Source organism: Hibiscus syriacus, unplaced genomic scaffold, assembly GCF_006381635.1.
Source record: "Hibiscus syriacus cultivar Baekdansim isolate YM2019G1 unplaced genomic scaffold, ASM638163v2 tig00110015_pilon, whole genome shotgun sequence".
In the NCBI taxonomy this organism is placed as follows: Eukaryota; Viridiplantae; Streptophyta; class Magnoliopsida; order Malvales; family Malvaceae; genus Hibiscus; species Hibiscus syriacus.
In genome coordinates, this window is record NW_024062564.1 from 1,129,901 (window position 1) to 1,145,238 (window position 15,338).

The window sequence follows — 15,338 nt, forward strand, 5'->3', positions numbered from 1 at the left end:
TCATAGTATAGAGATTAAATTAGAATATTCAAAAGTTTAAGACCAATTAAAAATGAAAATATAGTTTAAAGTCATAGTATATAATGCAATTAACTCTTTCATATATTATTGATTTTCTGTTTGGCTATATTAATTTAAAAGTTTTTATTTTTGATATATTAACATTTAAAATTCCTATAACTAATAACAATGTTAATACCACCAACTAGTTGATTTAGTGGAACGAGACACTAGATTTCTTAAGCAACGTCAGAGGTTCAAATCTTAGCGATTGCGAATGAAGTAAATTGGGTTGGGAGAGTTGCCATTGCCTCTGCAATACCCGATCTATATTAATCGATCAATAAATCAGATACTGATAATTATATTAAAAATAACAATGTTAATTGAGTTAACTAAATTTGCGGGGCGACGATTTAATCTTACCTAATTAGAATTATAATTATATATATACATATTTCTCATTTTGGAAATAAGTTGATCTTAAAAACATCTTTCCATGCATGTACATATATCAACTGATACAACTTCAAATATATATATTTATTAGTATAGGCTAGTTACCAATGGTAGTATTTATTTAAAAACTCTCAACTACTTAATAATAAATATTTAGTATACTCTACAATCACTGATAATCGAATACAAAATCTCTAAAAATAATCATCATTTATTTCATCACTGATGTAACAATTCATGTCAAAATTTCTATTTATCTAATATTAAATAATTTCTCAATCTATAGAATAACCATATAAAAAGATAAAGAAAAACTACAACAAGCTTATGATTATGACTATTTTCGTAGGATAAATGCTTTTCCTTTTTTTATTTATTAAGTTTAGTAGTTAATATTTATATCAAAACATCCTAATGTGAGATATGTATTCCTGTTTCATTTGTAAAATTGAGATATGCATTCCTGTAAAAGAAATATTGTTCATCTTAAAGTATTCGAATTCAAACAGTTGATGTGTATATGTACATTATTAATAAATAAAAAATTATAATATAATATTACCTTATAATCATCTCATACTATTAGAAAAATATTACTGTATTTTTATTTTAAACTTATAATACATAATATATATATATATATATACAAAATTATGATAAATTGATGAACCAAATATAAGGAAAATGAATACAGGGAAGCAGTGGGATATTGTCATGGAGACGACAGAGGCATAAACTCAAACACCTTCAAACAAGAATAATGATCTAAATCAGAAAAAAAAGGAACATCACAAACTCCAAAGCATAAAGCTGAAAAAAAGTAAACATTAAATAAAATACAAGCATATATGTAACTACATCTATATATGATATATATGAAATGATCAAAAGAAAGATAATTGCAAAAGCAATGAACTCCATTCTGCATGTTTTGATTTGCTTCCAAATTCTAGCATAAATGCAGTGCCAAATGGTTCAGTTTCTGTAGTTTTGGCTATGTTTCAAGGGTTTCCATGCTGATACCCATACTACTGGTTCTTCCTTCCATGTCAAGTAAAGTCCTGTTTCTTTTTGATGTGGTTGTGCGAGTGCCCATCCGGCTTTGTACCGTTTTAGCAACGCCTTGACGTCGTCGACAACATCGTCGCTAAACCCAACCGGCGAGAAAGCTTGGTTGAGTCTTTCGGACCATTGGGTCCCTCTTTCTCTTCTCTCGCACTCGCCTTCGTTGTCTTGGTCGTCGTCGCAAGCTAAAACCATAACTATGCTCCTCGAGCACTCCCTCTCGAGCATAAGCTTCTCATTGCTGGTTGCAGTGAAGGATTCTTGGAGCATTTCGAAGTAGGAAGTGTAGAATTTAAGGCATTCTTCGAAGCATTTGACGAAGTCGTGTCGAGTGGTTGAAAAATCGGCTTCTTCCTCGACAAACGTCACGACGTTAGGCCCTAGTGACCGGAACATCTGGATCACAGAGGCTCTTTCCTCGACGGATACTCTCCGCAAGGCTCCGATACAATTCACCGTGACGGCTTCGTCTTCGAGAACGCCGAGTGCCTCTTTGGTGAGTTCACCTAAGTGATTCGGTCCACTTATCACATTAAACTCAAAGGGTACACCCATTAACCTAGCAAACTTCTCCATCCGCTGGCTTATTTCCTTCATAACCGATCTTACGATATTCTCGGTGATGACGACGGTGAGCTTCAGGTGCGGGGTGTCGTCGTTTCGAGTGGCCAACGCTTCGAGCAAAGTCGGCCATTGAGTGCAGAGGGTATTGCTTATGTCGATGATGTGAAGCTTAGATTCACCATCTAAGGCTTCCAAAATTGCACCATTGGCGGCTACGTGACCAAAAGTTGTCCATGGACTCACCTCTTGGAACTTAAGGATTAGCTTCCGAGCAGAATCGAAGGAGTGACTCTTTTCGGCAACCGAAGTTAGGGTTTTAAAGCATCGTCGTCCCGATTCGGTAGCCTTACAAAACAGTGCTTGCAGGAAATACGAAGCTAGTTTCTGATCACAGTCTCCATAAGGTGAAGCCAACTCGTTCAACATCCAAAGAAGGTGATGGACTTTGCTAGAATCCTTGTCGAAGATGGCTCTAGCACATTCCTTTAGAAGCCTCAATGCCCATTTGTCACCCGCGCCGCTAGCCTCCCCGCTGTCTCCGCGACCACCGGCCAAGTAGTCCGATGAACGGCTAGTTGATGTGTGGCTAGTTTGAGCCTGCTGCTGCTGCTGCTGATGACAATGATGATGATGATGATTGTTGTCGCTGTTGTACATGTCTACCGTTGCTGACGGCCATTGCTCGAGCTGATCGACCGGTCGTAGCGGAAGAACCGAGCAGTGGCTTGGCCGTTTAGAGTGAAGAGATTTCTTATGGTGTCCTCCATGGCTTGGAGAGGCTCCCTTTGACTCTTTAGACAACTTTGCAGAACTCAATTTCATTTGAGTTCAGAAATGGCCAAGTACAAAGCTTTGAATTCTAAAATATTGCCCATACTATTATATTTAGGTCTTTTTCGTACTATATATATATATATATATATATATATAGAATCGTAATTACGAAAATATATTTTGAGGTGTATATGTAAATAAATAAACATTTTGGAGTTGAGCTATAGTGTAAAGCAAGTGTATGGCTCTTTTTATGCAATTTTTAAACATAAACTGTGATGTGTAATTAACATTTAGTGATGCAATTATGATGTAAAATATTCTTGTATGGATTTTAGTGTTTGTTTCGTTTTGTTCGGAAAAAACTATGCCTTGTCATGATCTGGAGAATTGCATAGAATTTATGTCGTCGCGCTGTTTTTAAAGAAACAAGACATACAAAACAAGGTTCCAACATCATTACACAAGAAAACTCCTTTTTTTTCTTATTTATTCGAATTTTCTTCTTATTTTAAATAACATTTTTATGAGAAAATTCGTCTAATAATTAAAAATACTTCTTACAGACACAACTACTCGAATCTAAATTATTTAAAAAAATTATATTCACTTTTACGATTGAGATCACTCTATAGATTCATAAATACTCCTTTTTTTAAAACAAATAAAACTCCTTGTTCGTATGATTAATAGGAATAAAACAATTATTCCGATAGAAAATAAAAAAGAATGGGATCCCTATTTCTCAATAGGAACTGCATAATTCTAAAAGAAACCTAACAACCTAAATATTTTCTTTTGTTAATACCAACAAAGAGATGATGATAAATTCTATCCTACTTGATGTAGACTGTGATTATTGTCACTTGAAAATCTGATGATCATTTTAACTTCACCAAAATTATCTACTGTTAACCATGATTTTTATGACGTGCAATTCATATTTACATGAAATGACGTGTAATCATCACTTTAACATACCATATTCACTTATCCAAGGGAAAATCTTTGCATCTCAATCAAGTAACTCCATACTTCAATTTTATCGTCTTATATTCTTGAGATATTTATTAATTTTAAAATTTTAATTCCGTCCATCAGTTAAAATATGGGTAAAGTGCACAAATGGTCTCCGATTAGGATACTACTTTTTTAAGTTTTTCAACTATTAAAAATTACAAAATGATCCATCGATTATAGAATGTTGCTTTGTTGAGTCCCTCGACTATTCAAAGTTACAAAATGGTCACTCGACTATTTATTATGTTTCAAACTCATCATTTTTCGTTAAAAAATTAACGGTTGTCTAAGCTAGACGTTACCATGATGATTGTGATATGATTGTCGTTTGAGATTCCGGTATCAAATTTTATCACATCACAGTCAACTTGTTAACATTTAACTCAGAATATCGTCATTTTATAACTTTGAATAGCCGAATGACTCAACAAAACAACATTCTATAGTCGATGGACTTAACAAAGCAGTACCCTATAGTCGGGGACAATTTGTGTACTATATCCCTAAAATATAACTTAAACTCGATTAATTTTTGTTTTAAAAAGATAAAATCGGAATAAAAATCTAACCTAATCCATGAATAATTATGGGGTTACAAAAATTATGTGGATTTATAAGCTAACAAAGCTCACTTTGAGGACGCAACAAGTTCGTGATTGTTTAATTATACTAATTGGTTATCAATGTTTGGTGTACTTATATAATATATCATTCTCGATAATATAGATTTGGGATAAACCAAAAAATAAAATGGAATCAAATTGAAGCTTATTCCTTGGCTAATGATTAGACAAAAAGACAATGTTAAGAGGTGCTTTTTATTTTTTTTTCATATCCAATCATTGGATACCTGCCTTTGGCTCACCTTCTTTTCTTAATTAATTACATTTTTTTTTCTTTGGTGATGATTTTTATATGGATTCCATTCATGTGGTCATATATTTTGCAGCCTTATTTGTCTGCATCAATGTTTTCCATAACAAATTTTTTAATCGATTTTCGCCAGTCTTCACTTAATTATTTTTAAAATAAATTTATAATTATCAAAAGGGTGGGGATGTATTTAATTTTTTTTGTAACTTTTATGAATATTTATTTAAATTATCCGATAAATTTTAAAGGTAAAAAGTAGATAGGTAGGGTCGATACTTTTCGGCTTAAAAATGGGTTTTAGCAAAGCTCCATGGGACACCTGAAAAGGGTTTTCCTTCTATTCAAAACCTACTTCATATTTAGTCCATATAATTTGGGTGGTCACTCACATCAGAAATTGATATCCGATTACAAAATTTAAAATCTATTCAGAGATGATTAAATTGTATTAACAATTATCAGGAGGCGCTTAGTTGGGGGTTGAAATAAATAAATATATTTTTTTCGGTAAAAATATGATTTTATTTAAATTAAAAGACCGAGATAGGGGACTCATTAAAAACCTTCCTAATCCTAAGTGAAGGAGAAGAGTACACCCTATCAAGACAAGAGAACTACAACACAACTCAAACATAATCACCCAACAACAAAGCTCAACAGCAAACACTAACAAAAACTAGAAACAATTAATCCTCCTCATGGCAATCACGCGAGCACGAGAACAACAACAATACTACTGACTCAACTTCCCTTCTTTCGCCAACTGATCCGCTAACCTATTCTCAACGGAGTAGGAATAAAGAAATATATATTGTTACGACCAAAATTAAAAATTTAATATTAGTTTTATTATTCTATCCAATAGTATTGTACCTCCTCCAAATGAATTCCGTAAATCGTACTATCCATCAAAGCCTACGTAGGCCATATAAATATCTCCTCCACGGAACATAGTTTTTTAAACTATTATGTTTTCTGATTAATTATCTATTTTTGACATAATTATTGGTAGATTCACGTAATTTATCAAAATCAAATCTGTTATCTGACATAATCATCATGATCTTAAGTCTGATATCAATACTAAAGCTTAATATATAAACCATCAAGTATGAACGGAGAAGGGGATGAACCCTATTCTCTTCAACTCAACTTAAATATTATCCATCAACAAATAAATATTAAGACCATTACTTATCTCTTTTAGATTCTTTCATGCCTACCTTAATAGAAATATATTATTATCTCGAGAAATGATCCTTCGAGATTAAAACCTATTTCATATTTAACTTATTGATTCATACAATCATATTTAACAAGTGGCATATAATAAACTGAAATTTAAATCTCAACATCAATAAACCTTTTTTCTAACTACTAAATTAATTTTTGTTTATTGTTAGAATTGTTATTAATTATAGTGTTAAACGAAATCGTGATTGGCGGTGGTTGTGAGCCACGATGAGAAACTTGTAAAATTCTATAAATAGAATTTCAAGATATGATAACATATAGATGTTATTTTATTTGCTCATGGTGAATTTGACCAAATGTGAGATGATCTTTCTATTATTAGAGAGGATGAGGTAAATGTTGTTACCGAATTTTGGAAGTATTATAACTTCATATGTTGGAAATACGTATTGAATGTATCAAGACGTATTATCAGATACACAATATAAGGTGTACAATTGAACCATAGATACGAAACGAAAGATGTTGGTACTAATAAATTATTAGTGACCAAGCTCTTAAACTTCGTAATAATGGCATAAACGAAGGAGAATAAATGCTTGATCATCTTCATTGATGATAGCAAAAGTATTGCAATGTGTATTTGCTAAAAGAGTAAAAATAAGTTATAGAAAAAAATTATTTTCTATAAACATGAAGTTGAAAACTAACTTAATAAATAAATTAAGATGGTAAGAAGTGTGCACAACATGATATTACTCATGAAGTGACATCACTATATTCTCCTAAAGTAAATGGAGTAGCAAAGCGGAAGAATTGAATAATGAACGCAACACTAAGAAGTTCTGAGTTGTCACAGAACATGTGGGGGAGAGAGAAGTTATATCAACTAATTACCTTTTAAATAAGGTCCCCAGGAAAATGACAATACACCATACGAGTTATGAAAAGGTTGAAAACCTGTGTCATACAAACACTTGAAAATGTGGGGGTGTCTTGAGAATGTAATTGTCATATTACCAAAATAAATGAAAATAAATCCTAAATGATGGATTATATTTTCTTTGACTATCCTATTCTTAGAAGGATAGACCGATGTTAGTTGGAATTTGATATTTAAAATATCAACATCACAAGTGAATATGTTAACATTGGAAAGAAAAAGTGTCACGAAAATCCTTAAGAAAATGATTATAATCAAATTCATAGTGAAATCTAAGTTTGAAGCTCTAGATAAGTCTGGAGAATAAGCTGAATTGCTTTGAAATTTCTTGGAGGATATTCTTAAATGGCTTAAACATGTGCCCACAGTATGTTTATATTGTGACTAGCAAGTATAATGGTAAGTCAAGACATATGCGTCATCGACATAATACCATAGACAACTGATCTCAAATTGAGTTATATATGTTGATTTTGTAAGATCAAAGGATAACATTGTGGATTCGTTAACCAAAAGGTTAAATCAGATCAAGTTGAGAAAACTTCTAAAGGAATATGACTAAAGCCCATGAAATTTAAAGGCGTTATGTGAAGGAAAACCCTACCTTGTTGACTAGAGATGCCAAGATTTAGGTTCAAATGGACAACCTAATTGCATAACTCGTGTATGGTCACTATGGGAGTTTCTTATCCCAAGTTCATTCCAATGATGTAAACAGTGATCAAAGTGGTATAGACTAAGCAAAAAGCTTTTAATGACCATTGTGTTCCGCGGTGAGCCGAGCAACATAAGTCACATGTGTGAGAGTGAAGTGGGGATGCTTCAAGGAGTCTACTGAGCATATTTCTTTCAAACTCTTGCAGAACCAGACAGATGTCTATGACTTTAAGAACATACGCATGAGAACTAAATTCTTGTCAGAGGGGTAGTTGTGTGAAGTATGTCATCGTTTACAAAAACGACAGAACAATTCAAGGACATCGCTTCTACTGTTTAACCAGTAAAATTAATATACTTTCACAATGGAAGGTTCAAAGGAAGACACGTACATATCCTATGCAACTATCAGTCATAGAGGCTATCGCCACATCGTGGTGAAATGTTGTTTTGATTAAATCATAATTTCATTCATGTGGGGGATTGTTGGAGAAAAAATGAATTTAATTGATGGATTTATTATTTATATTAAATTAATTGTTCTTTTGACTATTACAAATTAAAAGATAATTTTTAATTTGAATATTAGTAGGATAAATACTCTTTTAATAAGTTAATTAAAAAATATATTTGTTATCTTTTAAATTTTGAATATTAAAAGATAATTATATGTTTTTGTATATTTCAAATTAAAATAATATATGTTTAAGTTTAAATAGTAAAAGGAGTTTACATTTTGACCATTGCAAATTAAATATATTATTTAATTTGAATATTATAGGATAATTACTATTTGAATATGCCAATTTAAAAAGGCATTTGTTATTTTTTAACTTTGAATATTAAAGATACTTATATATTTTTGTATATTTCAAATTAAAATAATACCTATTTAAGTTTGAATGGTAAAATGAGTTTTATATTTTAAATATTTCAAATTAAAAGATATTATTATCTATTTAATGTTGAATATTAAAAGATATTTAGTTGGATTAAATCTCTCTTAAAAATCCCTTATAAATAGTGAGTAAACCTGTCAGGTTTTTTACGTCTCAAAATATCTCACAACTCAGTTTTCAAGAATTGCTCTTATCTTGAAAAAGTTTTCTATTCCTTAGTTTTTCCGGTGATAGCCGAAGGCAAAGATCATTCGTGATTTATGCAGATGTGCTATTGTAGCTGATCATTAGTTGTTGTAACCTGGGAGACATACAACCAACTAACTTGAGCACCAAATGAGTAACCAAAAACTTGTCTTAAGAAAATTGTGTAGCGACATGCCTCAATTGTTTTTGATCGATTTATCAAAATAAAATGAGTATTTTATTTCGATTTAATTTTATGTTATCTTCTAAGAAGTTTAACTTTTTGGTTTATTTTCTCGGGATTGATTTTGTCTCAAATTATTATTTCGGATAACAATCTCAATATAAGAGTAAACTCGTTCATTCTCTTTATCACTTTGTATTTTTGATATTTATTCATTATTACTTTTCAATATATTCTCAAATTAAATTATTTTTCTATATCATTCTAGGATTAAATTACGCAAATTTTCTAACACAAAGTTAGAAAGCAATGAAATGATGTAGATTAATAGGACTTGGATTGATGCAACTTACTTTGTTGAATGATAAAGCTTTGAATCAGAGATCTAATCTCTCTATCTTATGTCGTTCGAATGGAGGTGTCAGTGATCCACTACTTGCAGGTTTTACTTGAAAGAAAAAAAAAGACGATGAATAAAGTGGGACATGTGGCAATCCATGGAAGGTATGGAATTCTGCCAGATTACAAAAGAAAGATAAACCCATCATGACCAAATCATAGCATTACAAAATCTTACTTGCTACACACTTGCTTTGATTACTCATTGAACAACTCTACATTCAATAAGAAAAGAGAAAAAAAGGGTAAAGTACACATGATCCTCCTACTAGAGGATATTGGTTTATTGAGTCCCTTAACTATTATAAGTTATAAATGATCCCCGATTATAGGACACTACTTTGTTGAGTCGCTGACTCTTAAAAGTTACAAAATGATCATCTAACTACTCATATGTTTTAAACTCGTTCTTCTTCGCTAACAAATTGACGATCATCCGAGTTGGACGTTTACAATATTGATTGAGATATGATAAAATTTGATCATGGAACCATTTGAGTTTTATTTTGTGGATCAACTCTCTATTTATATTATGTCGTCCAACTAATACTTGAAACATTATGTTGTCGAGCCAACGCTTAAAAGCAATGTGTGCTTGAAGGCAACAATGTGATAGTAGAAACCATTAAAATATGATATTAAAGCAACTACGTGCTAGTAGATATCATTAAAATATGATTTTATCATATCTCAGTCAGTAGATTAACATCCAACGTAGACATATGTCAATTTTTTAACGGAATATGATAAGTTTGGAACATATGAATAGTCAGGTGACTATTTTATAACTTTTAATATTCAGAGATTCAATAAAACAACATCCTATAGTTAGAGGATTATTATGTAACTTTTAATAGTTAAGAGATTCAACAAAGTAGTGCCATATAGTTGAGGGACCATTTGTGCACTTTATCAAAAAATATTCCCTTGTCTGGTGTTCATTCTTATTTTTGAGTGAATTCATTGAGTGACCTCAGTGGTAATTAGAGGATCCAGATTCAAGTAGTTGTGTCTGTAGGTTACTCGAGCATTATTAATAGGTTAAGAAAATATACTCTCTTATAAAATTCAAAACCGATAAAAATATACTCAAGTTGCAGTAACTTAGGTTTCAAGTAATTTTACAAGTCGATAATTAACCAAAAGTGGTGGGGGAGCATGGAGTATCCGAGCTCGTGCAAGTGTTCCAAGCATACTTTCAAGCTAAAATCTGAACATCAATCGTCCTTAAGATAATTCCATGCACTAAATGTTTGATGATAGAGAAATTGATAGTGATGACTCAATTTTGTAGCAAAGAACACAACTTGCCTACCATAGTCGGCACTTTTCCACCCCAAGGGGCAGTTTGATGCAATCTCGTCATCACCAAATCCATGTGAAAGCTCACGTGGTCGTGACCAAGTGGCCGAAAAATATTTACTCTCGGCTGTCATTGTCGTCTTCGTCGCCAATCCATATTTGTCAAACATCAAGCTGCAAAGTTTATCGTCTGTCGGTTTCTTCTCTTCATTAACATCTAACACCACCACCATAGTACCGTTATTTTCCGGTACATCTCCGCATTCCTCCGTTTGCTACACCTAACACCACCTTTTTTCTCTTGACCGGCCCGAAAAAGACGGAAAAAGGAAAGAAAAGAAAAGGGATCATGATAATGCCTCCATTGAACCTGATATGTAACATTATTGATATATGTGGAGAAAATGGAGAACAGCAACAAAGAACTGCCCTAGTACATGTGGTGAATAAACAACACAAGATAGAAAACAAGAAGCAGAGAAAAGTGATGAAAATGCAAAAGGAATTACCCAAAAATCTATCATAATCGCATGATTTGTTGCACCCTCTGTTTTCCCAAAAGGACTCGTCAAAATGAAGAAGAATATGTTACCTTATAAGAATGACTATTCCAAGTTTAGATTTAAAGTTTGTGCCTTTGATACACAGAAACACTTCAAACCAGGCAACCATGTTACCATAAAAACGAGATCAAGGCAGTCAGCCAACCTCAATTTTAACTCGATGGCTGAATTGAACTCATTGTGCCTTGTAAGAATACTGTTTTACTTTGAGGTCCTGGATTCAAACAGGTGCGTATGCAGGGGTGTGTGCACATTGTCATATATATATATATATATATATATATATTTAGCACTAACTATTATTAAGACCTTAAAAGCATAAAGACAATATTAAAAATCATGAAAAAAAACATATGCATAAAAACGAAATTTTTTATGCACGCAACAATGTCTACGAGATGAACAAACAAACCTGAATCCACTTGAATAAGAGCCCTTTTTTCTTAACGAATTTCCTCTTCACAATCTACTGCCCAACATTGACAAAACCTTGCCCAAAAGAAACAGTTTAAACCACAATGATATCATGAAGGATGTCCTCTGTAAGAATGAAAATAGGTACATAAAAAAAAAGTAAAAAAAATTATCCCCTGAACCTAGATTATTGATAACTTGTTAAGAAAAAAGAAGAATAATGTACTAGAAGGTAATTGATGACATAGTTCAGGGAAACAAAACCGTTGGTACATCTCATGACGTACTGGAAAAAAATAATCCGACAATCTCTTCCAAAGATCTAAGTACGAGAATCGAATCAAAATCTGATCATTTTATTCAGTAGACTAGAAGGAAAACTAAAATGCCTTCCATCCCACTCATTTTCTATTCCTCTTTTCTCACTATTTTTGCATCAAAATTTTGTTTGGGTCTGCGACTAGCGATTGAGTTACAATATGATTCCACTGTGGTTGGATCTCATGCTGCAAATTTGGTTCTACAACTTCAATCTCGGATCTCTCTGTGGTGTCTTTCCATCTAGTTGAAGCACAAAACTTTCTATACGCTAACCACATATTTAAATTGCGGTTGCGTTGAGTTTATCGTGATTTGGAGAAATAGTAGGCATTATTACAATGATTGCAGATATCATGATCATACAATAACGATATCGGAGAACACTGGCTACCACAATTTAAATCCCTGTGCCATATTCATATTCGGGTAATACGACCAAGTGGCAGTTCCACAGCTCACGCACTGGCTTCATATGCTGTTTCTCTTACTGCACTTCATTATTTCTCGCATATATATCTTCAATGTATTGCTATGGATGCTTGTTCTGATTAATGAAATTCACGTTCCAAAAAAGACCTGAATATATTTAGGGTGAACTCTCTTATTAGTCACTAAATTGCAATTGTGTATTGATTTTGTCATTAAACTTTTAAAATATTCAATTTAAACACCAAATTATTTACATTAGTTTTTAGTGACCAAGTCATTAAATTTTAATTGAGATTGGCAACACTTTCCGACAATATGATGTCATCATAAATATGATTGACATGGATACATAAATATTATTATTAAAATCACATTGTATCCATCTAATTTAATATATTAATTATATATCTAATATTAAAACCCATGTTTGAAACAAGACATGAAATGCCTAATTACTTTTTCATACTTATTTAGCTTGAGCCTCTGGTGAGAAAAAGGAAAGAAATCGTATCTGGAACGAGGAGAAGGGAGAGGGGTGATCGGGTGTTTTTAAGGATCAATTTTTGATTGAATCGAGTCGAGTTAAATACAAAAATTTTAAGTTATTTGAGTTGATGAGTCTTATTTTATAATTTAAATTTGATTTGAATTTTTTTCGAGTGAGTGGAGTTGAGTTTTTGAATTTTTGTTTGAATTTAATTGTAAATATTTATAATATTATGATATTATTTTATTCTAATTTCAATGATTTTTTTATAACTATATATAATACTTATTTCTTTTCTTATGTAATATAAATATATCTATTTTATAACTCGACTTGAATTTAAAATTTTTTGAATCGAGTTTAACTTATGAAATTACAACTCGAAGTCAATTCAAGTCGAATTTTATTCACTCCATAAGTGTTTTCTAGAATCGAATGTCTCGTTGCATTTATGGTATTGGCTTCTTAATCTCTTCCAAAATGAGTTAACTTTCTTCCATAATTTGGTACTGGCCATAGTATTAAATTACGGTCGCAACAGAACGTAACAACCATGTCATAATATTTTTTACATCGCAACATCATTCGTAATATAAACACGTAATTATTTTTAAAAAATAAATCACATCGTAATGTTCGCAACCACGGCACCACAACCGTAACCATAACTTTATATTATGATACTGGCTGGATCTTCCAACTCAAAATCGTTGTTGCATTGTCGAAGTTTATCAGATGTTGGGCTACCTCTCATACTTGAATAACACCATTCTTTATAATGTTATGTCTCTCTGCTTGGACTCTTGTAGTTGGGAGCTTCATTGGTCATTGCTCTCTTCTAATGTCCTTCGAAGAGCGTCGATGAGGGTTCTGGGGAAAATTGGATTACGAGGTTTGGATACAGCATCGAAAGCATGATTATGATTTTTCTGTAGGGTAAATTTAGGGGTGGCAATGGGTCGGTTTAGGGTTAGGTTTTTGGTTAACCCGACTCGATTTGAATTTTCAGAGTAGAAATCCGACTCAGTACAAATTAAGGATTTAAAATAATAATTTTTAAAGAAAATTACAATATTATCCCTGGGTCGAGTTGGAGTTTTTTCACCCTCCACTCGAACCCGAATTATTTTAAAAAATCCAAACTGATTGGGTCGGAACCCGTCAGATGCAGTAAAATTGCAATCCCTAAATAAATTATATGATTGATCACTTTTATTCAAGTTTTTGTATAGTTTTCCTTCACTGAAGTTAAATGAAAATAAGATCTGGTCACTTTCGTTTTTGTTTAGTTAAGATGTAGTCACTTTCAATTTTATTTAATTAAGATGCGTTCACTTAACGTTAACTTCCGTTAGACTTTTACGGGGCTGTTGACATGACATAAAAAATTTATATAATCAAAAAGGGTTAACTACACGGATGATCATTAATGTTTAAGCAAATTTTTGTTTTACCTATTGAAGTTTTAAAAATAACAAATTGGTCATTAAAACATCAAATAGTCCTTAAACAATGATTTCATATCTAATTTATTCCAAAAGATTTTTAATTTCTTTGTTTAACATTCGAAATATTTGATAGTTTCATGTCTAGAAAAAGTTAATTTCTAATTTTTTATTTTTAAAATTTAAAAAGTATATATATAAAAATTAGAAAAAAATAGAAAGTTTTTGAACAAACCCAGTAGTAGCTGTCATTAGTAATACCAGTCATTCCTCGGATGGGAAGGCGTAGGCGTAAAGTAAAAAGCAAGCAAGCGAGGAGATTCACCAAGCCTGTGTGACAGTATGAGTAGGGTAGACTAGCAGGCAAAGGAAGCTCGGATCTTTCCATCTCACTTCACTCCGATTGACCTAAGGAAAGGCATGAATAGATGAATAGGCTGCAGCTGTTGTTGGAGTATCATAGAATAAAGCAAATCCCCTAAAATAGAAGGGTTCGTCTTTCAGCTTCTTTGCTAGTCTTAGAGTCTAACACCCGGGTAGAAGAAAAGGAAGAAGTAATCGAAGAAGAGAATTAACTAACTATCCCGGATAACCTTTAAATTGAAAGGAGTCTTCTTAGCCGCCTTGAAGGAGTGAAAGAGAGAAGAAAGAGTAGCCGTTGTTGGTGTAAGCCTATCAGCTGTTGAATAAGCAGTGTTAGCACCAAAGAAGGATGGATGGGAGCTGCTGCTATAATATAAGAGTAGAGCGTTGAAATTTATTTATTTTACCCGATGCTCAAGTTCTGAGTGGGCGTAGGCGCAAGTTCTCAAAGGTGGATTTGATAAGTGGATACAACCATGGTATTGGTTCGGTGGGGATTAGATATAAAATCATTGTAGGGTTTGATGTTCCTTTTGAATTACTCTTTGGAGATGCAGTTATATATTTGATTTGTTTTGGTATTTGAATTGATATGTTAGTCACAAAAGGATTGGATATTTGTGTGGATAGTTCATGGCCATAAATGAGTTCCTTAGTGGCTGGAGAAGGTTGTATCCACTGCATTGGTTAGGTTTTTTTTGTAACAATCCGGATATTTTAAAAATAACATTTAATTGAAATTGGAGGTTTTAATTGTGAAAATCGGTAAATTGTGGGGATTAAATTGAAAGATTTTA

General features: G+C 32.2%; 1 protein-coding gene across 1 annotated transcript; it reads right to left on the bottom strand.

The window, feature by feature from the left end:
• Positions 1–1,196: 1,196 nt before the first annotated feature.
• Positions 1,197–3,009, bottom strand: LOC120212644 (protein SHORT-ROOT-like). Its single transcript, XM_039210875.1, has one exon. It carries the CDS (start codon positions 2,908–2,910, stop codon positions 1,435–1,437), a length of 1,476 nt encoding a protein of 491 aa, XP_039066806.1. The 5' UTR covers positions 2,911–3,009; the 3' UTR covers positions 1,197–1,434.
• Between the last annotated feature and the right edge of the window lie 12,329 nt (positions 3,010–15,338).